The sequence below is a fragment of the Anomaloglossus baeobatrachus genome, chromosome 2 (genome assembly GCF_048569485.1).
Source record: "Anomaloglossus baeobatrachus isolate aAnoBae1 chromosome 2, aAnoBae1.hap1, whole genome shotgun sequence".
NCBI lineage: Eukaryota > Metazoa > Chordata > Amphibia > Anura > Aromobatidae > Anomaloglossus > Anomaloglossus baeobatrachus.
The window spans coordinates 422901390-422924485 of NC_134354.1; the positions used below are offsets into that span (position 1 = coordinate 422901390).

General features: G+C 44.6%; 1 protein-coding gene across 1 annotated transcript; it reads left to right on the top strand.

The window, feature by feature from the left end:
- Positions 1 to 5476: 5476 nt before the first annotated feature.
- On the top strand, positions 5477 to 18608 carry NDUFS5 (NADH:ubiquinone oxidoreductase subunit S5). Its single transcript, XM_075334150.1, has 3 exons — positions 5477 to 5569; positions 10646 to 10863; positions 18400 to 18608. Exons 2-3 carry the CDS (start codon positions 10648 to 10650, stop codon positions 18496 to 18498), a joined length of 315 nt encoding a protein of 104 aa, XP_075190265.1. The 5' UTR covers positions 5477 to 5569; positions 10646 to 10647; the 3' UTR covers positions 18499 to 18608.
- The last annotated feature ends 4488 nt before the right edge of the window (positions 18609 to 23096 follow it).

Genomic DNA, 23096 nt, shown 5'->3' on the forward strand with positions numbered 1-23096 from the left:
TGTAGCGTTTTTGAGCTGCGTCAAAATACTGCAAGTCACCGGATCCGCACTATAACGCACGCAAACGCAGGTGAACGCTGGCGTGCTGATAGACAGGATCCTGCTTTTGTACTGAGCATGCCCAGAAAGTACTGAGCATGCCCAGAACCAGTCTCGCGTGATCTGTCTATCTCTCCTCCTCCCTCCCTCACCCTCTCTCTCTCTATCTGTCTTTCCCCCTTCCTCCCTCCCTCCCTCTCCCCCACCTGAGAGCTGCGGACACTCGTAACCAAGGTAAATATCGCGTAACCACTTCTGTTAGTTACCCGATGTTTACGTTGGTTACGCGTGCAGGCAGCCCTGCTCCTAGCAGCTGCAGACACTCGTAACCAAGATAAATATCGGGTATCCAAGGCCGATGTTTACCTTGGTTACCAGCGTCTGCAGCTGTCAGAAGCCGGCTCCCAGTCTAGCTCCCCTCACTCCCGATCACATGACTCCAATGCCCGCCCCTAAACATCCAGTGCAGGATCCTGCAAAATAACATATGCGTTTGCATACGTTATTTGCTGTAAAAGCAGGATCCGTACTTCCGCTAAAAAAACGTTTTCAACGGATGTTAAAAAGACGTAGTGTGAAACCAGCCTTAATTATCTCTTTTTCCAGCCTTTTCTGACTAATTAAGACCCTCCCCAAACTTGTGAACAGCACTCATACTTGGTCAACATGGGAAAGACAAAGGAGCATTCCAAGGCCATCAGAGACAAGATCGTGGAGGGTCACAAGGCTGGCAAGGGGTACAAAACCCTTTCCAAGGAGTTGGGCCTACCTGTCTCCACTGTTGGGAGCATCATCCGGAAGTGGAAGGCTTATGGAACTACTGTTAGCCTTCCACGGCCTGGACAGCCTTTGAAAGTTTCCACCCGTGCCGAGGCCAGGCTTGTCCGAAGAGTCATGGCTAACCCAAGGACAACAAGGAAGGAGCTCCGGGAAGATCTCATGGCAGTGGGGACATTGGTTTCAGTCAATACCATAAGTAACGTACTCCACCGCAATGGTCTCCGTTCCAGACGAGCCCGTAAGGTACCTTTACTTTCAAAGCGTCATGTCAAGGCTCGTCTACAGTTTGCTCATGATCACTTGGAGGACTCTGAGACAGACTGGTTCAAGGTTCTCGGGTCTGATGAGACCAAGATCGAGATCTTTGGTGCCAACCACACACGTGACGTTTGGAGACTGGATGGCACTGCATACGACCCCAAGAATACCATCCCTACAGTCAAGCATGGTGGTGGCAGCATCATGCTGTGAAGCTGTTTCTCAGCCAAGGGGCCTGGCCATCTGGTCCGGATCCATGGGAAGATGGATAGCACGGCCTACCTGGAGATTTTGGCCAAGAACCTCCGCTCCTCCATCAAGGATCTTAAGATGGGTCGTCATTTCATCTTCCAACAAGACAACGACCCAAAGCACACAGCCAAGAAAACCAAGGCCTGGTTCAAGAGGGAAAAAATCAAGGTGTTGCAGTAGCCTAGTCAGTCTCCTGACCTTAACCCAATTGAAAACTTGTGGTAGGAGCTCAAGATTAAAGTCCACATGAGACACCCAAAGAACCTAGATAACTTGGAGAAGATCTGCATGGAGGAGTGGGCTAAGATAACTCCAGAGACCTATGCCGGCCTGATCAGGTCTTATAAAAGACGATTATTAGCTGTAATTGAAAACAAAGGTTATTCCACAAAATATTAAACCTAGGGGTTGAATAATAATTGACCCACACTTTTATGTTGAAAATTTATTAAAATTTAACTGAGCAACATAACTTGTTGGTTTGTAAGATTTATGCATCTGTTCATAAATCCTGCTCTTGTTTGAAGTTTGCAGGCTCTAACTTATTTGTATCTTATCAAACCTGCTAAATCTGCAGGGGGTTGAATACTACTTGTAGGCACTGTATATATATATATATATAAAATGCACCTCCATTGTCCTCCATGTATTATAATGCATTTCCCATAGTTCTCCATGTATTATAATTCACCCCATAGTCCTCCGTATATTATACTGCAGCACATAGTCCTCCATGTATAAAGTAGTCCTCATAACCCTGCAATTATTATAATGAATTTCTCATAGTTCATGTATTATAATTCACCCCATAGTTCTCCATATATTATAATTCACCCCATAGTTCTACATATATTATAATGGACCCCATAGTACTCCATATATTATACTGCACCACATAGTCCTCCATGTTTTATAATACACCTCCATAGTCCATGTATAAGGTAGGTTCCATGGTCCTCCATATATTATAATGTAGCTCCCATAGTCCTGAATGTATTATAACACAATCCCACAAAACTTTATATTGTATTATGCAGCCCCATACTTCTCCATATATAATGCACCCCTATATTCCATGTAAAAGGTGTCCTTCATTTTGTATTATGCAACCCATACTCTCCATGTATAATGAAGCCCCCTAGACCTACATGTATAAGGTGTCCTTCATGTTGAATAATGCACCCCATAGACCTCCATGTATAATGCACCCCTAGTCCAACCATGTATAAGGTGTCCCTCATGTTGTATAATGCATCCCCATAGACCTTCATGTATAATGCAGCCCCATAGACCTCGATGTATAATGCAGCCCCCTAGACCTCCATGTATAATACACCCCTATAGTCCATGTATAAGGTGTCCTTCATGTTTATTATGCAGCCAGCCTCCCCAGGCCTCCATGTATAATAATGCAGCCAGCCTTCCCAGGCCTCCATGTATAATAATGCAGCCAGCCTCCCCAGGCCTCCATGTATAATAATGCAGCCAGCTTCCCCAGGCCTGCATGTATAATAATGCAGCCAGCCTCCCCAGGCCTCCATGTATAATAATGCAGCCAGCTTTCCCAGGCCTCCATGTATAATAATGCAGCCATCCTCTCCAGGCCTCCATGTATAATAATGCAGCCATCCTCTCCAGGCCTCCATGTATAATAATGCAACCAGCCACCCAAAGCCACCATATACAATAATACAGCCAGCCTTCCCAGGCCTCCATGTATAATAATGCATGCAGCCTCCCCAGGCCTCCATGTATAATAATGCATGCAGCCTCTCCAGGCCTCCATGTATAATAATGCAGCCAGCCTCTCCAGGCCTCCATTTATAATAATGCAGCCAGCCTCCCCAGGCCTCCATGTATAATAATGCAGCCAGCCTCTCCAGGCCTCCATGTATAATAATGCAGCCAGCCTCTCCAGGCCTCCATGTATAATAATGCAGCCAGCCTCCCCAGGCTTCCATGTATAATAATGCAGCCAGCCTCTCCAGGCCTCCATGTATAATAATGCAGCCAGCCTCTCCAGGCCTCCATGTTAAATAATGCAGCCAGTCTCCCCAGGCCTCCATGTATAATAATGCAGCCAGCCTCCCCAGGCCTCCATGTATAATAATGCAGCCAGCTTCTCCAGGCCGCCATGTATAATAATGCAGCCAGCCTCTCCAGGCCTCCATGTATAATAATGCAGCCAGTCTCCCCAGGCCTCCATGTATAATAATGCAGCCAGCCTCCCCAGGCCTCCATGTATAATGCAGCCCCCCCAGTCATTTGGCCACCGTGTACTCACTAATTTATATAAAAAAAAACAACAAGTACTCACCTCTCTCCTTGTTCCCCCTCTGCTCTGTCCTCACCACTCTCCTTGTTCCACCGCTGCTGTCCTCCGTTCCCCCCGCTGCTCCAGTCAGCGTCCTGCCACCCTGCATGCCTCAGCACAGCAGTCGCCCAGGATGAGACTGATGATGCATGCAGCAGCGCAGGCCGCTCTATGCTTTATCATTGCTGTGCGCGATGACGGGCGAGGGGGCAGCAAGTCATTTAGTGGCCGCGTGGTCTGTGAAAGAACAGCACAGCTCCTCTCTCACAGAAAGGAGCTGGCTGCTGATCTGCAGGGCGGCCACAGGCCCCTAACTTGCCGGGCCCGGTCACAATGGCGACCTCTGGGACCACAGTAGTTACGCCTCTGATATGACTCGTAGTGAACAAAGTTTTTTGTAGGCTTCGGGTGTTTTATTGTACTGAGTCACATTGATTGCCATATCTGTATATCTCAGCACAATGTTGGTACACATTTACACTGTGTCAGTACTGTGACTGTATATTTTTCAGACCTTCATCATAACCCTTGTTAATCCATTTAATTAAAATATTAAGCACTGTAGCATTCCCAATCCTAACAGTGTGTAATATGTTCACTGTCAAGATTTGGCTCTGCTTACCAGGTTCTGGTGGTCATCACATAATCACTTTAATATGATTTTCATATTTACGATCATATACTGACTAGGTTCTCTTTCTTTCAATGAAGCAGGGACTGTAGTATTGCACTGAACATTGAGAGAACCATGAAGAGCAGCTTGTCGGCAAGCGACCAAGTGTGCAGATCCCATAAAAGCGGTCACATGACCTCCTATAAGCTTTGTATAGCAGGGGGCATCAAACTGAATTGTTGCCCCGGGTACCGGAAAACCAAGATCCGCTTTTACCTTCTCTATCTAAAGCTTTGATCAAGAGTTGTGTGTGTGCACTATTGGTGCTGCCCCCATCCCCCGCCAAAGGTCTTCGCTAAAAAATAAATTATTTGAAAAAGCAGAGGCAAATCCGAAATGAATGTTACAGGCCCCACACCCGCTTGGGAAAGAAACAAGCTATCCAATATATACAAATAATTGTTATGGAAGGGGGAACAAAAATTAAAAGCTATTTTAGTGGTCGTTTGTGATTATGAAAAAAACTGTGAAAAACAGACACGTATTTGCTTTATATTTTTACCAATGTTGTCAAGAATTAGGCCCAATGTATCACTAAAAAGATGCAGAATTCCGTGAATATCCTAGTGAGAATGTTTTTACAGTTCTTTATACCGCATGAATGAAAAAGATAACACTAAGGGGGTCTGGTCACGAATGGGGGCAAAATGCCCGGTCTTGAACTGGTTAAAGCCCCTTAGGCCCTGGTCATCTTTCCTAACAACTCACTTCCTGCCATTTTATATCCCATCTACTTGATAATTGCCAGGAAATAAGCAAAGTTATTCAAGGCTTCTCAGTGGTTTTAATGTTATGGCTGACTGGTATTGTGTGAGAACCGCAATACCGCGATCCCACCACTAGGGGGCAGTGAGATTGCTCAGGCCTGCGCGGGTATCAGTATACTGGCATACAACACTGCGCTGACCGCGGTGCACTGCTGCTCCTAGCCGCCTGTACGTCTATTACGTCATGCCAGCGCCTCAGTCCTCCACTCGGCAGGTGGCGCTGTAGCAAAACAACTAATGCGCAGCTCCAGCAGTAGCGCTTTAGTGTCTGGGCTATCTGCAGTATCATTTTATACATGCACGATATTTAGAAAACGACTCTATACATAGTTCTAGTGATTTCACATTAAATAAATGAGAAATAAGTGTGTATATGTGTGTGCCCAAAACAAACATGGCAGCTGCTTTATTCGTCACGTGACAGGCGCTGTACGGCTGCCAGTGTCGTGAAGCTGCAGGAGTAGAGGACGTCCGGGATCCCTACAGGTGACAATTGTACCCGGACTGATAATGCAGTATAATATTAGCGCCTGTATTTCTGAGTCATTCTCTGGGCTAGCCTGCGGTGTGGTCTGTGCTGTGTCACTGACAGCAGCATGCAAGTGTCGCCATGGTGGACGTGACCCTCTGCTGAGCAGGGCACATGAGGGGTCTGTGGGACAAGGGTAGATAGCTTAGGATGCCGTAAATCAGGGTGGCCCACCCCCAGGAGCCAGGGCACCGTGTAATGTAGCTGGTGCCTTCTTTTTTTTTTACCAGACAACTGTAAAATATACTGTCTATATGCATTCATCCATCCAGGCACTCTAGGCTGTGTTCATTTTCACACCTAAGGCCATTTTCAGGTGAATTCTGCTTGAAATCCACCAAAAAGCCCTTAGGCCTCCTTCACATGTCCCTGTCTCCGGTATGGGTGGCATCCATTTCCACACTTACCAGAGACACATTCACATGCATAGTAACTAAAGTCATTGGGGATCTTCACACCTCCATGTTTTCACACAGAATGACGTGTGTCCTTGTGAACCACTCGCGTGTACTTTTTTTCCCCGGCAGCACATATAAAATATGGATATCCGCATGACACGTACCGGAAAAACGGATGATCTTGATAATATTTATTCACTTATATAGCGCCATTAATTCCACGTGCTATACATACATTGGCAACACTGTCCCCATTAGGGCTCACAATCTAAATTCCCTATAAGGGCTCATGTGCACGTACCCGCTGAATATTCAGCAGTGATTTGACAGCACATGTGCGCGTCAAATCGCTGCAGAAACACTGCATAATGGATGCAGTTTTTTTGTACAAAAAAACCCATTTGATGCTCTATGGCTGCTGCCCCGGCCATAGACAGAGGGGAGCTGCATCCATAGCGCACGGAATAATTGACATGCTCATTTTATGAACGCACGGATTTGGGTCAAAATTTTAGCACCCAAATCGCTGCGTTCATAAAAGCATCGTGTGCACGTCTCATGCACAATCTACATAGATTGTGCAGGGGATGCAGGACGCATGCATTTACACTGCAGTGCTATACGCAGCGTAAATGCATGCAATTACGCATGAGCCCTTAATATGTTTTTGGAGTGTAGGAGGAAACCGGAGGACCTGGAGGAAACCCACGCAAACATGGGGAGAACATAGTGTCTCCTTGCAGATGTTGTCCTTGGTGGGATTTGAACCCAGGACCCCAGCACTGCAAGACTGCAGTGCTAACCACTGAGCCAAATGGTTTATTACGTGCAAAGATAAATAGTCTGTACAGTTATTTAGCCGAATTATTAAATAACAGTAAGGTGATGTGGGGTCCCCCTCTTTTTCATAATTAGCACAGGTACAGCAACTGCAAGTTGCAACCCTCAGCTGTACCTTGGCTGGGTATGAAAAACAGAGGGGATCCCACACAGTTGTTTTTTTTTGTTTTTCTTTTTTATTATGTAAATAAATAATTTTAAAAAAACTGCTGTGTGGTCCCTCCCATTTTTCATTACCAGGTACAGCAGACAGGTGGGGACTGGTGATATTTGGCTTTTCCCAGCCTAAAATAGCAGCCTGTAGCCTCCCCACCCATTTGATGTGCCATATCTAACTTTGAACCTGGCTCTTCCCAATTGCCCTGGTGCGGTAGCAATCGAGGAAATGATTTGTGGGGTTGATGCCAGTTGTGAATTGACAGCTGGCATCAAGCCCTGATATTAGTAATGGGTGAGTGTATATCAGACACAACAATTATTAACCCAGTAGATGTAAATAGACAAAAACACAAAAAAACTATTTTATTTTAAAAAACAAACAAAAACACCCCAGAGACTCTAGCCCTCATTCACAAATTTATTACGAAAATGTAAAAAAACATTGTGCCAACGAATCCAAACTAGTCCAGAATAGCGAACCTAAAAGACATAAAAGAAGAGAATTAAAAAAATAAAGACAGGACACAGTCCCTCATTCACTAATTATTCCCAAAAGAAGCACAAGCAGCTATGACGAAGTCCGCATGGAGGTCCAACAATGTTCCCCGATTTGGTGGCCCAGCCTATGAAGAACATTCAGAGAATGAACAACCTCTGCTAAAACAACAACCACTGCCTGCTCTCGCACTGTGGGCCATGAGAACCGCTGGCGGCAGTGAACTGCGGTGACCACATGGAGCCGGGTCACACAGAACATAGCCTGAGATCCGCCAGCAGCTCTGACAAGCGGTGACATCATAAGGTCACCGCAGTTCACAGCAGCTGACTCTTGAGCTATTTTCCGTGTGACCCAGCTGCTGTGAATTGTGTTGACCTCATGATATCACCGCAGTTCATTGCTGTCGACGGTTCACACTTTATGTATGACCCAGCTGCTGTAAACTGTGGTGACCTCATGACTTCACCGAAGTTCACTGCCGATGCCGGCTCACTCTACATTATGTGTGCCCAGCTGCAGTGAACTGTGGTGACCTCATGACGTTATCACTCATTGCTGCCGCCGGCAGTACTCACAGATCACAGCATGAGAGCCGGCAGTGTCCGCTATTCCAGCCTATGGGGTTCATTCTCTGAACATTTTTCATAGGCTGGGACACTGAGTTGTGGGACCTCAGTGTGTATTACGTAGGAACTTAAAGGCTTTTTAAAATATTTTAATAAATGGGTAAATGAGGGCTAATGTCGGGGGGTGTTTTTTTAAATAAAATATTTTTAGGTGATATTTTTTTCTATTTACATCTACTGGATTAGTAATGGGGATGTCTGATTGATGCCCACCCATTACTAACACCAGGGCTTGATGCCACCTGAATTCACAGTTGGCATCAACCCCATAAACCATTACCCCCAATTCCCACCGCTCCAGGGCAATAAGGAGGAGTCAGATTCAGCTCCAGAATTGGCGCGTCTAATGGATACCACTTCGGGGGCGGCTGCGGGCTGCTATTTTTAGACTGAGAAGGGCCAAATAACCATGAGTCTTTCCACCCTAATAATACCAGCCCCCAGCTGTATGCTGTACCTTGGCTGGTTATGAAAAATGGGATCCCCTCTATTTTTCATACCCAGCCTAGGTACAGCTGACAGCTGAGGATTGCAGCCCGCAGCTGCTGCTTTACCTGTGCTGGGTATGAAAAATAGGGGGAAGGACCCCACGTCATTTTTTTTTCCTTTAACTATTTATTTATTTGGCTAAATAGCTGTACAAGCGATTTATCTATACAGATATACGGTATCTAGTATTACACATCCTTTACACATAAAAAAACCCATTCATTTCAGTATCGTGTATTTTTTCGGTAATTGTTACACAGATGTCACAGGGATGTGTCACCTATGGCACACGGATGACACACACAGACAAAATGGACCGTGCAATACTTGCATTTTTTTCCATATACTGTGAAGGGGGCCTTAAAGGGGAAACCTAGTATTTTATTATTTTTTTTTTACACTGAGCCTAAGAATTAACATGTAGGTAGTTGATAAGCACCTGCCTGTTGTGCCCCTTGCTGGTTCTCCTCTGGCACAAAGCTGTTACAGACCACACCTGCCAATGATTCAGCTGCTTCTGCTGACGTCACTCTGACGGAGCGGAGGCTTTTTTTCCTGCTCTGCTCTGTTAACAGGTTGGGTCCGTTGACGTCATGCAGATTGACATCCGGGTCCCAGCAGCCTAACTGAGGGAAGTCAGCTGTCAATTAGCATGATGCCAGCAATCAATCACACCCCACTAACAGAGCAGCTCAGAAGAACTGATCTGTTGATGTGGCGCAGCTAAATCACCGGCAGGAGCGGTATGTAAGCGCTCTCTGCCAGCGCCGGTTACAACAGGCAGGTAGTTAGTTGCCTCTGTTATGTACTCCAAGCTTGTTAGTTTTTTTTTGGTGCATAGTAAAAAAAAAAAAAAAAAAAAAAAAGGTCGCAGGCCACGCCTTTAAAAATGCTATAAATGAGTGGACAGCTACACTGCAATGTAAAAATGACTTGCTGTATACATGTTCAGTCTGTTTTAGCTTCTTGTAACTGCTTTAGGCTTTGAAAGCCTTGAAGCAGCTAAAAGAAGGGAACTGACCACTGTTCAAGCGGTCTCCATTTGGAAGCCGCTTACAAGTTTGTATATACACTAAAAAATTAAGATGCTTAAGTTTTGACTTAACGCGAGACTGCTCTAAAACGTTTCAACTTTTAACGTTCTCCAGCCATTTTTGCCTGGGTCTGACAGAGTAGGACTGGGCCAAGATCTGTGCACAGCACTCGTTGCTCCTGATTCATTAGAAGGCATACACCGCTTCATGTATCAGGAGTGTCTGACTGCAGCACATCTCCTCATGATCGGCGTGAACAACACCGCTCTCGCTGAATCGGGGCCTATTTATACAAGCTTTATCTATACTCTACAAATGTCCAAAGTGATTTCATTAGTGACATGACATGTCTAGGCTGTAGTTAGGTCTGTGTGTGCCAGTGTATTCTCGATATGGACTTCACTGTTGCAGTGATTCATTATATCAGTATGTTCAGATCCTGTGGCTGGGGGACAAAAACACTGAGTCCTTGATGTAGCCCCACAACAAAGTCACAAGGTGTTAGATCTATTGATCCTGGAGGCTAGTGCAGCATTGAGACAGCAAATCACTGAAGCAGTGGAGTCCATATCTGCGGATACACTGGCATGCATCTGCACAGACCTGGATTACCACCTTGACATCCACCATGTCACCAGTGGAAACCACTTTGGACATTTGCAGTGTGTAGATTACACTTGGATAGTGTGTTTTTCATGTTAATACATTGGTATTACTAATACCGTGGCTATAGTTTTTCACCATCATAATTTATTCTCCTGGTTATACAGGAAGGACTTATACTTCTCCTTCAGCTTTGGCTCAGAAACTGCATGTGTGATTCCAGCTGTCAAGAGGTCTTTCACATGTAGGACACAGTCTTCCTAATTGCCCCGACCACTGACAGTGGGGTGTTAGGCTGTATTTTTGATCACATCTTGGGTTGTGCATGTGCCTTGTATACTATGCTACCGTATTAATTCTTATCCTTGGTGCTCTCACTACACAGCTATGCCTTTTATCGATCTTCAGCGCAGGTTGGGAATTGATATTGACAAATGGATGCTGCTGCAAAGTTCTGAGCAACCTTTCCGGCACAGCAGTCGTTGCCATTCTTTTGAGAAAGACTGGGTAGAGTGTGTACATGGCATTGGACTCATCCGAGCAAAGAAGGAGTGTAAGATAGAGTATGAAGACTTCCTTGAGTGCATGCACAGAACCAAATTGGTAAGTGAGCTACATGTTTAGAGGACATGAGATTGTGGCCAGTAGGATCCAATATTTTACCATGGTAAACGTCCTTTATAGGACTTCAAGGGATGTAATGTCTTAATCTACTACACTATTTCTTGCCTTTTTTTTTTTTTTTTGATGATGCGAACAGGCAAAACTGGTATAACCATAATGCTTCACACAATTTCAGTATATTTATTTTAGCATATAGGTTTATATGTTTGTTTTCTCTCTTTAATAAAATTATCTTCTGAATCTGCTTTAATCATGTAAAGGAAATAACTTAGGGAAGACATACATTTCAACATTATTTTCCTACTATTTCCCAACCTGTTGTGCTTTTCATGTCTCCCATACGATGGTAGCTTGAGATGCAGGCATGCGCCCTTACTGGAGTAAGCTGTATACACACGGATTTCTAAAAGGGAAAGCTAACACCTAGTTCTCAAGTTATTCAGAGGTGGATCTAGGTTTTCCAGCCCCCGGGGTAAGAATTCAGTTTGGCGTCCCTCTCCAATACACAGCTTAAGCAGTTAAGCAGCACAATTAGTCATTTTCTGACAAGCTACTCTTCCTGATTCTCTCAATGTTCAGTGAAATACTTCAGCCTCTGCTTCATCGAGAGAAGCCTGAAGAGAACCTAGTGACCATAAGTATGAAAATTGCATATGAGTGGTCATGTGATAACTGCTTGGAATTGGCAAGCAGAGTTGAATCCTGACAGTGAGCATATTACAAGCTGTTAGGATTGGGCATGCTACTGTGCTTAATTTTATAATTAAAGGGGTTGTCCAGATTTGTGACAACAGACTGCTGAATGCTCACATCTTGTGCACTGTATGCTGTCAGGATTCTCACGTGTCGGTAGGAGGCGGTCACGTGACTGAAAGTATGCAATTTGCAAATAGAAATACATCACCAAAGCTACCATCAGTAAATGAATACATCACTGGAACCACCATCAGTACAGGAATACATCACCATAAGTAAAAGGAATCATCACCAAATCCATTGTTAGTACATGAATACATCATCAGAACCACTATCAGTACATGAATACAGTACCAAGCTTACTACAGTGAGCAATTGTAATGTCAGGTCAGCCTCATCTACAATTCTATCATACAAACCACCTGTACAATTTCCATTGTGTCCTTGGCAATGGTTAGGAGATACTGAGAGTTGTTATCAGACTACAGACCATACAGGAACCATAGTACTGATGAGTCGCAGTCAGTATCACAAATAAACATTTACATCCAGGTAACTTATTAACTTATTAGTGACATCTTCTATGTTTGGAGTCGTTCTTCTTTTTTTATTCTCCATTTGGTCCAGACTCCATGATGACTTTTTCTTCTGGTCTTCTACAGCATATCCCAACATAATGCTCTTAAAAACAGCAGCTTGATTATACTGCCCCTGAATAAAAATATATGCGGTACACTGTGACCTTGAATTAATTGCTTCTGGCAGAAAATATTCCCACACTGCTCCTCTTTTGGTACATGTCCTCCACACTGTCTTCTCTTTTCCGTACTGGGCTTCTTCACACTGTCTTCCCACACTGTGTCCCCTCTATACTTCCCAGTCTATAATGTGCATCCTTTTCACTCTCCCTTCTCAGCATGCTGTCCCTTTCTTGCTGCACCCTCTCATGTTGCCCATTCTCTATCCTTAACCACACTACCTAGTCTCTATACTGTGCTACTTTTATCCCACCATACATTTTTTCCCCATAATGTCTCCTCACATATTTTCCTCCCCATCCTGTCTCTCCACATATTTTGCCTATTCCCCATACACTTTCTTCTTACTTCTTTTACTGTCCCCTCACATATTTCCCTCCCCATCCTGTCCCTAAAAAATAAGTTTCTTTACAATTCTGTGGTTTCTTCAGCTCTCTTGGAAAGCTCACTAGACTGACTTTCACTGCGTCTATGTGACAGCAGCAGCGTGATCAGATGAGCTGATCACGCTGCTGACGTCGTCCTGATCCTGAAGTGACAGTGGTTAGGGTTTCGATTTTACACGTTTCTGAAAGAATTCCGGTAGCTGGCATGTGGTATCTTGTCTCACAGATGGTTCAAAGAAAAGCCAAATCCTAATCAGGGGTGGCAAAATGCAGCCGATGGGGAGACACCTTGGACCACTGCATGAGGCGGCTTGATGGTGTCCCCCCATGTTGGCTGCACCTGGGAAAAATAACCAGCGTGCACTTATCCCCCCCCCTTAGATACCCCCTTTATCATTCCTAAATATTCAAGAGGCGTAATAGAGGAACTGAAGGATTTAATAGGATTGTGTCCAAGCCAAAAACAATGGCACTACCCAGACATTCTCTTAGGTCATATTTCCAGGTTTTGCCGCTAGGGTCAAATTTTCTGCACCATGCTTTTCAGTATTGGTATGCAGAACTGGATGGAAATAATACTTCTAAATGAGAGCACATTCTTAACAGGAATCTGTCAGTAAACTCAACCCTCTTAAGAAAGTTTAATAAAATGATACCTTGATATCTGCGGTCCGATATCTTATTCCAGAGAAATACAAGTTTTTCTGAAAGGCAATCTGTCAAAACGTTTTTGCTAACCCATCTGAGAGCAGCATAATGTAGAGACAAGAGACCCAGATTCCAGCGATGTGTCACTTACTGAGCCGTTTGCTGTCATTTTGATAAAATCAATGTTTTCTGCTGCAGATCTACCAATTATAGAGAGCTTATGAATATACTGGACTACCACCTGGTAGCACGCCAAGTAGTCCTCTAATGATACAATCACTGTTTAATCAGCAGGAGATTATCAAAACTACACTAAGCAGCCCAGTAAGCGACACCACTGGAATCAGGATCTCTGTCCCTTTATTCTGCTGCTCTCAGATTAGGTGGCAAAAACCAGGTGACAGATTCCTTTTAATATGCTGTTAACATCTATAGCCTGGACCAAAACATTTTGGTGGAGATGTACAAACAATTTCAGAGATTACATGGCAATGTTCTTCAATAATTCACAAGAGGAGTGTGGGCCCGGCTTGCAAGCTTACAATTTATGAGAATAGGTTGTCAATATCACATAGGTGAGAGTGCCAGATCCTCACCTATCAGCTGTTGACCGCTCCGGCAGCGGCTGGATGTGAATATTGAACAAAGTTGCTTTGTACAGTTCTGCGTAATCTGTAGTAGCCTCTGCCGCATATCACAGATCAGCTCCTATGCAAAAAAATAGAGAATGATGTGCATCATCTAGTACATATTCAATGGAGCAATACAGTTCAGCTCCATTTAGTGATTACGTCCGGCCACCCCCACGAGCTATTCCCAGCGGATTGGTTGGGGGGGCCGGATTTGAGTCAACATTCTTATATTCATGACCTATCTAAGGATAGGTATAAATAACATGATAGACAACTCCTTTAACAAATTGGAGAGGAAAAGTAACATTAATAGTCTTGTGAGCTGTGATGAAATGTAATTAATAATGAGATTTCGAAGTATATACAGATGAGGCATTTCTTCCGTTGACTCAGCAACTCAAATAAAACCAATCCCTTAGGTTTATTTACATATATTATTAATCCCGATAAAGAAAGGAGCGGCATCTCTATTTGCTATAAAGCTCTACCTATTGCCATTACCATTACAATCCCTAGACGAATTGAAGGATGAAAGAAGGAGCTGGGAAATATTAAACATTGAGATAATCAGGAAAGTGTTTTATCGATTATATTTAATACTACAGATAATGGCTTAGTTCAGGGAGGTGGATTGGTCATGCAGTGCCCCTAGAGGGGAATTATAGCCCATAAATTTAAATGTTACCATTAGAGATGAGCAGACCCGAACTTTAAAGCTAGGTGTTTGTGCAAAACACAGACTTTACAAAAAAAAATAAGTGTTTGGGTTCTTTACGTATGAAGACCACTCAGTGCTCAGGTACGCTCGGTGCTCGGCCCAGTGCGAGCCACTTGCAGTGTTTGAATGGCTCGCACCGAGGGTAACAACAGCGTTTTCGGATGTAGCGTGTACAAGAAAAAAAAAAATCTCCACCCTCCCCACCCTGGAAGTGATCTGATTCTGGTTGGCTGTATGTGGCTGGAGAGCTGAACTGCCCAATCACTAACTTCCAATGAGGTGCAGGTCCAGAACAGAACTTTACATAAAGTCTGGTTGATCCAACAGAACCTGAACTTCCACGGGTCCGCTCATCGCAAGTTACTTTTGAGAAGTTCATCTTTGCCCAAGCTTAGCTGGTAACTAGTTGCATAATCCAACAAGAATGACCAGCACATCCACTTTAAATAAAAACCTTCTTTATTAAAAATCTAATCTAGTCTATTGTACTTTTTATACCAATGTAGTAGATTTTCAATAAATAAGTACGTTTTTCTTTAAAGGGAACCAAACATCAGGATTTTCGTGTATAAGCTGCAGCCAGTGCAGTACTGGCACTATCATGCACAGTGTGTACATACCATCATGGGGCAGCTCGGGTGTTTAGGCAGTGAAATACAGCTTTATAAAGTTTGAAATTTCGTGCACTTTTTGATTGACGTGTGCACCTCTGCAGATAATGTCCAGTCGGGTTATGCAGGAGTTCCCCGCCCCCCCACCAGCCTGTTCCTCCCTCTCTCCTGATGTCCGGGCGGGTTATGCACGTGTTCCCCGCCCCCCCCGCGCCGCCTGTTCCTCCCTCCCTCCCTCTGGCTGTATGTAAATATCTAATCTTCAGAAACATGGCGCCGGAGTGGGCCTCTGCGCATAGCGCTTATCTCCGGCGCCATGTTTCTGAAGCCCCCGCATTACACAACTTGGTGTCTGAGAGGGCGGTGCATGCGCCCTCGTTTCTTCACAGCCCGTTGTGACCGCGGGATCGCGCGCGATTAGAACAGGACAGAACAGCTGACCGGAGGACGCGATTACCTGCTGCTCCTGTATCGTGCCGCCCCAGGACACCGGGCCAACACACCAGCCGGTGTGACATCGCTGTGGCGCCGCCCTCTCAGACACCAAGTTGTGTAATGCGGGGGCTTCAGAAACATGGCGCCGGAGATAAGCGCTATGCACAGAGGCCCACTCCGGCGCCATGTTTCTGAAGATTAGATATTTACATACAGCCAGAGGGAGGGAGGGAGGAACAGGCGGCGCGGGGGGGCGGGGAACACGTGCATAACCCGCCCGGACATCAGGAGAGAGGGAGGAACAGGCTGGTGGGGGGCGGGGAACTCCTGCATAACCCGCCCGGACATTATCTGCAGAGGTGCACACGTCAATCAAAAAGTGCACGAAATTTCAAACTTTATAAAGTTGTATTTCACTGCCTAAACACCCGAGCTGCACCCTAATGGTATGTAAACACTGTGCATGATAGTGCCAGTACTGCACTGGCTGCAGCTTATACACGAAAATCCTGATGTTTGGTTCCCTTTTAAAGTGGATGTGCTGTTCACTCTTTGGATCATGGACTAGCGCCCATAACAAGACTAACGCCCATAACAGGACTAGTGCCCATAACCATAACAGGACTAGTGCCCATAACCATAACAAGACTAGCGCCCATAACAGGACTAGCGCCCTTAACCATAACAGGACTAGCGCCCTTAACCATAACAGGACTAGCGCCCATAACCATAACAGGACTAGCACCCTTAACCATAACAGGAGTAGCGCCCTTAACCATAACAGGAGTAGCGCCCATAACAGGACTAGCGCCGATAACCATAACAGGACTAGCGCCGATAACCATAACAGGACTAGCGCCGATAACCATAACAGGACTAGCGCCCTTAACCATAACAGGAGTAGCGCCCTTAACCATAACAGGAGTAGCGCCCTTAACCATAACAGGAGTAGCGCCCATAACAGGAGTAGCGCCCATAACCATAACAGGACTAGCGCCCATAACCATAACAGGACTAGCGCCCATAACCATAACAGGACTAGCGCCCATAACCATGACAGGACTAGCGCCCTTAACCATGACAGGACTAGCGCCCTTAACCATAACAGGACTAGCGCCCTTAACCGGACTATCACCCATAACCTTAACAGGACTAGCGCCCATAACCATAACAGGACTAGCGCCCTTAACCATAACAGGACTAGCGCCCTTAACCATAACAGGACTAGCGCCCTTAACCATAACAGGACTAGCGCCCTTAACCATAACAGGACTAGCGCCCTTAACCATGACAGGACTAGCGCCCTTAACCATGACAGGAATAGCGCCCTTAACCATAACAGGACTAGCGCCCTTAACCATGACAGGACTAGCGCCCTTAACCATGACAGGACTAGCGCCCTTAACCATAACAGGACTAGCGCCCTTAACCATAACAGGACTAGCGCCCTTAACCATAACAGGACTAGCGCCCTTAACCATAACAGGACTAGCGCCCTTAACCATAACAGGACTAGCACCCTTAACCATAACAGGACTAGCGCCCTTAACCATAACAGGACTAGCGCCCTTAACCATAACAGGACTAGCGCCCATAACCATAACAGGACTAGCGCCCTTAACCATAACAGGACTAGCGCCCTTAACCATAACAGGACTAGCGCCCATAACCATAACAGGACTAGCGCCCATAACCATAACAGGACTAGCGCCCTTAACCATAACAGGACTAGCGCCCTTAACCATGACAGGACTAACGCCCTTAACCATGACAGGACTAGCGCCCTTAACCATGACAGGACTAGCGCCCTTAACCATGACAGGACTAGCGCCCTTAACCATGACAGGACTAGCGCCCTTAACCATGACAGGACTAGCGCCCTTAACCATGACAGGACTAGCGCCCTTAACCATAACAGGACTATCGCCCTTAACCATAACAGGACTATCGCCCATAACAGGACTATCGCCCATAACAGGACTATCGCCCATAACAGGACTATCGCCCATAACAGGACTATCGCCCATAACAGGACTATCGCCCATAACAGGACTATCGCCCATAACAGGACTATCGCCCATAACCATAACAGGACTAGCGCCCATAACCATAACAGGACTAGCGCCCATAACTATAAGGGATTGTTCATATCTCTTGAATGCTACGGCTGATTAAAAAAAAATAAAAAAATTCAGGGGAGCAACGGAAGTAAAATAAGAGCAAAATTGGCCAGTTTTGACATTGTGATTGGTCCTCTAAATTGTAAGACTGTTTTCCTCTTGTGGCAGAATGAAGGAGGCCCCATACAGCAGCCATTAATACTCTGCTGTACGTATCTTCCTACATCGGCCTCTGCTGACAGGAGTGGTGTGTGATCTGCAGGGAGTGATGGTTGAGGTTGATGACTGTACTCAGGTTTATTTAGTCATCACTGGGTGGAAGCATCGGTGGATTGTGAGGGCTAATTTTCATATTGACTTGGTGACGACATTTTGTTTGTCCCTGAATGATTTGTACGGGTTTGCAGAGGATTATGTCACTTATGTAAAGATTCTGGGTGCGGGTGATGTAGAGTATAGCTTCATGTTCGCCTACTGAGCAGTGCTATTAATAAAAGTGTCTTCCTTCCAGCTGCAACGCTTGAACGTCATTAGAGAGCAAAAGGAAAAGTTGGAGAAAGAAGGAAAATACAAAGCTCCGGATTTCAGTCAAGATGCAAATACCCCATAATCATCAAAGAAGTCATTATTGCGTCCTTTTTCATTTGTTTCCTAGAAAATCTTTATTCAGAGGCAACCAAAGGGCCTCTATATATTAATAAACTGTACACACAAGTCTCACTTCTGTCCATGTTGTATTATTTGATATATTTGGATAATATCTAAAAGCTAATAATAAATGTAGTAAATCAAGCCTTCATAAATTTAAGCCAGGTCTAATCCCAGCTCCAGAGACACTGTAGTCACTCCTTCCATTTTAGTGGTAAAAATTCTGACCTTCCCCTGTCTTTCTCACGGTCATGAAAAGCAGACCCTTCACTTTCCTAGTATTCAGTCTTGTGCTGTCACTCTGTCCTTTATGCTTTCCCACTCATTAGAGAAGACACTTCGCTTGTCTAGTGGTCACAGTCTTCTGCTGTTCTTTAGTTATTCCTCCTGGAAATGGAAAAAGAAATTGACAACCGGAAGGATATACCGTAGTTGTCAAAGTGTTTGTCACTATTCACTTTGACACGGTCTGCTGATTGTCCTATCTACAATGAGAATGGTAAGTGCTAGTTGTCAATTTACACATTTCCATGAGAAATGATTTACAGGGTTCTAAAAAAGGTTACAGAAATGACAGGCTGCCATTTCTTATTTATCTCTTGGATATTTACTACCAATCCAACCTCATACCATTAGATTGGAGGAGCATTAATACAGCAATGCCCAAAGACGACTGCAGGATAGTGACCTGCATCGCCTACCGTGAAAAGTACATATCAGTAATTGGGTAAGTACATATTGTGTTACTATACATACATGTAAGTACTGTATAAATTTTGAAGTGCACCCTCTGCTGGTCATTCATCTGGTAGTCCATATGCCTGCCTAAGGCTATGTGCCCACGCTGCGGAAAATGCGCGGATTTTGCCGCGGATTTCTCGCTGAAAAGCCGCGGATTTCCCGAAAATCTGCAGCTCAGGCACTTCCCAGCCATTTCTATGGCATTTTGGAAATGCTGTGCCCACGCTGCGGATTTTTCCGCAGCGGATTTCGTGTGGATTTTGATCCGGAAAAATCTGCAACATGTCAATTATTGTTGCGGATTTTCATCCGGATTTTGGCTTTAAAATTGGGGGAAAAAAAAAAATCCGCATCAATTCCGCGGTAAATCCGCGGCAAATCCGCACCTTTGAAAAGGTGCGGATTTTGCGGGAAAGCTGCGGATTTTGATGCAGAAAAATCCGCAGCTACATTCTCCCATGGACACATAGCCTAAGTGGTCAGACGCTTTAATAGGAGTCAAAAAAATAAACAGAAGAGCCAATGCAAATTAACTTCTCTAGAGAAAATAAATGTTAAAATGCAATAAAAATAATACAATCTAATATATATTAAAATATAATATATAAAAAATAAACTACATCATAATGATAACGTAAAAGATAGGAAACTTTGTTACAGAAAAAATTCCAGTGGTTTCTTAATCAAATTAATGTGCCTCCCAGTTATGTAGAAAACCACCAAAAAGTTACCTCTAATGTATATATTTCATTAATCTCATTAAAATAGACACTATTAGGGTGCTTTCACACATCCGTTTTTGCCGTCAGGCACAATCCGGCAAAAAAACTGATGCAACGGATCCGGCGAAGAAAAAACTGATCCGTTGCATCAGTTTTTTCCATGCATTCCTTCCGTTTTTTGACGGATCCCTTGTACTACTGAGCATGCGCAGTTAAAAAAAACGGATCCGACGTTGGATTCCATCATATGCCGGATGATGAAGGATCCGGCGCCCATAGGCTTCCATTAGACAACATGCCGGACAGCGCCAGAGACAAAAAACACTTCATGCTGCGTCCTTTCCGGCCACCGGACTAAGACATTTCGCTGGATCCGGCGGACGCCGCATGCAACGCAAGGCCATCCGGCGCTGATACAAGTCAATGGGGAATAAAACGAATCCGGCGCCAGATCTGTTTTATCCGTTTTGTGCCGGATGTCCAGAATTCTATTTATTAAGGCGGAATTTGATCCAGAAAAAAAAAAATTCTTACAGGATTGTTTTGTGAGGCACTCTGTGAAACGTGGATATATAGACATTGTTATTCCTTGCCGTATATATTGACAATAAGAGCGTATTATCTGGATTTGCCCCAGAAGCGCTACCACGCTAGGAAGAATTTTTGTACAAGATAAATTGGATATTAATCCCTTGGTCATAGTCCCCTGGCCAGACGAGCTATTTTTGTCTTTGTATTGGCAATATCTACCTATGTGTCGTCTTTACAAATCCCCTGATGGTCCCCCTTTTATTGCGTTAGGAAGGGGGGGGGGCGCGTCAGGAGATTTGAGGGTGCCTATTTGGTTAAGTAGGCCCGTTGACTCCTTTACTTAAATTAATCTATTAATTTCTCTGGCTAGACAGTGAGTACTAGTTAGAAACCATAGTATATTTAACGCAATTTTTGTATTTTGTGCATGTGGTTTGTCTTTCACTTACTTGTACGCCTGGTTCTAGTGGTGGATACACTGCTAGCTAGTGACAGGGATAGTGAGGGTCAGCTACCTGGAAGGGGGATGTCCAAAAATTTATGCCACCCTCCCTCGGTAGGAAGGGCAACTTAGGGTGTAATTTAGCATATCCGATTCTATCCTAATAATTCATTATTAATTGACTATTCTATCCCCTCACTATATTCATCTGATACTGGCATAGCATTCACTGGCACTTATTTATGTTATGTGAGAAGATACTTATAGTGTCTATTTTAATGAGATTAATAAAATATATATTTCAGAGGTAACTTTTTGGTGGTTTTCTAGTAATATACCTCATTCTAATAATTGTTGTGGTTTGGCCTCCCAGTTATGTGCAAAAATTCACCTGGAAAAAGGATATACAAACAACTTGGTAGGGAAGTGGGATAAAATCTTTTCCTTGAGATTGCAAGAAATTAATCAGAACAGAATCCATTGTAATCACAAGCAGGACCGGCGTCAGCACCCGGCAAACCCGGTCAAATGTCGGGGCCCTGGGCTGCCAGGGGGGCCCACTCACGGTGGCAGGAGTTGCGCACTGCTACACAGGGGGGCCCGATGGCCGTCCTGTCACCGGCCTCCTCCCCCCGCCGAGGATCGCACTTTCAATTGTATTGGTTATCTAGCTCTGCACTGTGTTATATAGGGGCTGTGTACTACATGAAGTTGCCTAATGCTAGCTGTCTCTGCACTGTACTATATAGGGGCTGTGCACTACATGAGAGTTCCTAATGCTCTCTGGGTCTGTACTGTGCTATATGTAGCTGTATACTATATCAGGGTGCCTAATGCTATATGGCTCTGCATTGTGCTATATGGGGACTGCTTAATGTTATGGGGGTTGAATAGTGCCATATGGGGGCTGCATAGTGCCATATGGGGGCTGCATAGTGCAATATGGGGGCTGCATAATGCTACATGGGTCTACATAATACTATATGGAGGACTATGGGGCTTCATAACACTATATGGAGGAATATGGGGGCTGTATACTACTATACCCCAGGAGTTGTATGTCCCCTCCACCTCTGTGCTGTATACCCCCTCAGAGCTGTATGCCCCCCCACCCCAGAGCTCTATACCCCCAGAGCTGCATGTAATCCCCCAACTCAGAGCTGTTTGTCCCTCCACCCCAGAGCCATTGCCCCCCTCTAGAGCTGTATGCCCCCCATTGATATATACCCCTTTCCTCAGTAATATGTATGCCCCCCAGTAATGTGTATGTCCCCAGCCTCTCTTGTGCTGTATATACAGCAGTGTCAGTGTGCTCTCTGTGCGGCCATGTCTATTAGTGATGGCCACCAATCAGCATGGCACAGACACGTGCCCAAGAGGAGCTGGATGGACACAAGCGGGGAGGTGAATGAGGCTGTTGCCAGCTTCCCAATATTAGAAATATCTCTAATGTGTCTGTGTGTGCATGTATGATGTGTATCTATGTATGTCAGTGTATATGACTGTGTCTAGATTTATGTCTGTTTATATGTGTTTTTGTGAATTTGTCTTTAAATATGTATGTGTACGTATGCCTGTATGTGTATGTATCTGTGCATGTCTATTTGTGGATAGGGCCCACTGTGACTCTTTCGCCCAGGGCCCACAAAACCTGGAGCCGGTCCTGATCACAAGGAACCAACAAGTTACAGTAACATTTACACCATGTAGTCAGCAGCTCACGTGCTTGCTCAAGAACAAGCTGTGTTCTCCAGCAGGGTGGATTTGATTTAAATCTAACTGATTTAAATCACGATTTAAATCACTAGTCAGTAAGGCTTGATTTAAATCAGTGATTTAAATCAAAGTTTCTACCTAAACTAGTTCTTGCTACTTTAACATGCAAGTAGATGAAGATTTTTAGAATCACTTTGCACGCATGCCTGCCTTACCGATAGGCGAAGGAGGTTCATTAAAATATTCCCAAACTGGGTCTCTTTTACGGCCTGCTGCCATTATAAGGAAAGAATGTAATAAACCTCAGATCGTACACACAAACAGATCCAGACTTGTCTGTCTGTGGCTATGCTGTAGTATTGTGCTCAAAGTTTCACTTTCATTTTCTTGTCTGCTTGCCCTTCCTCC

Bases quoted from the DNA above. Each gene is read 5' to 3' on its own strand.
- NDUFS5 (XM_075334150.1), top strand. From the start codon at position 10,648: ATGCCTTTTATCGATCTTCAGCGCAGGTTGGGAATTGATATTGACAAA. The intron at 10,864-18,399 runs GTAAGTGAGCTA...TCTTCCTTCCAG, and splicing joins GCATGCACAGAACCAAATTG to CTGCAACGCTTGAACGTCAT.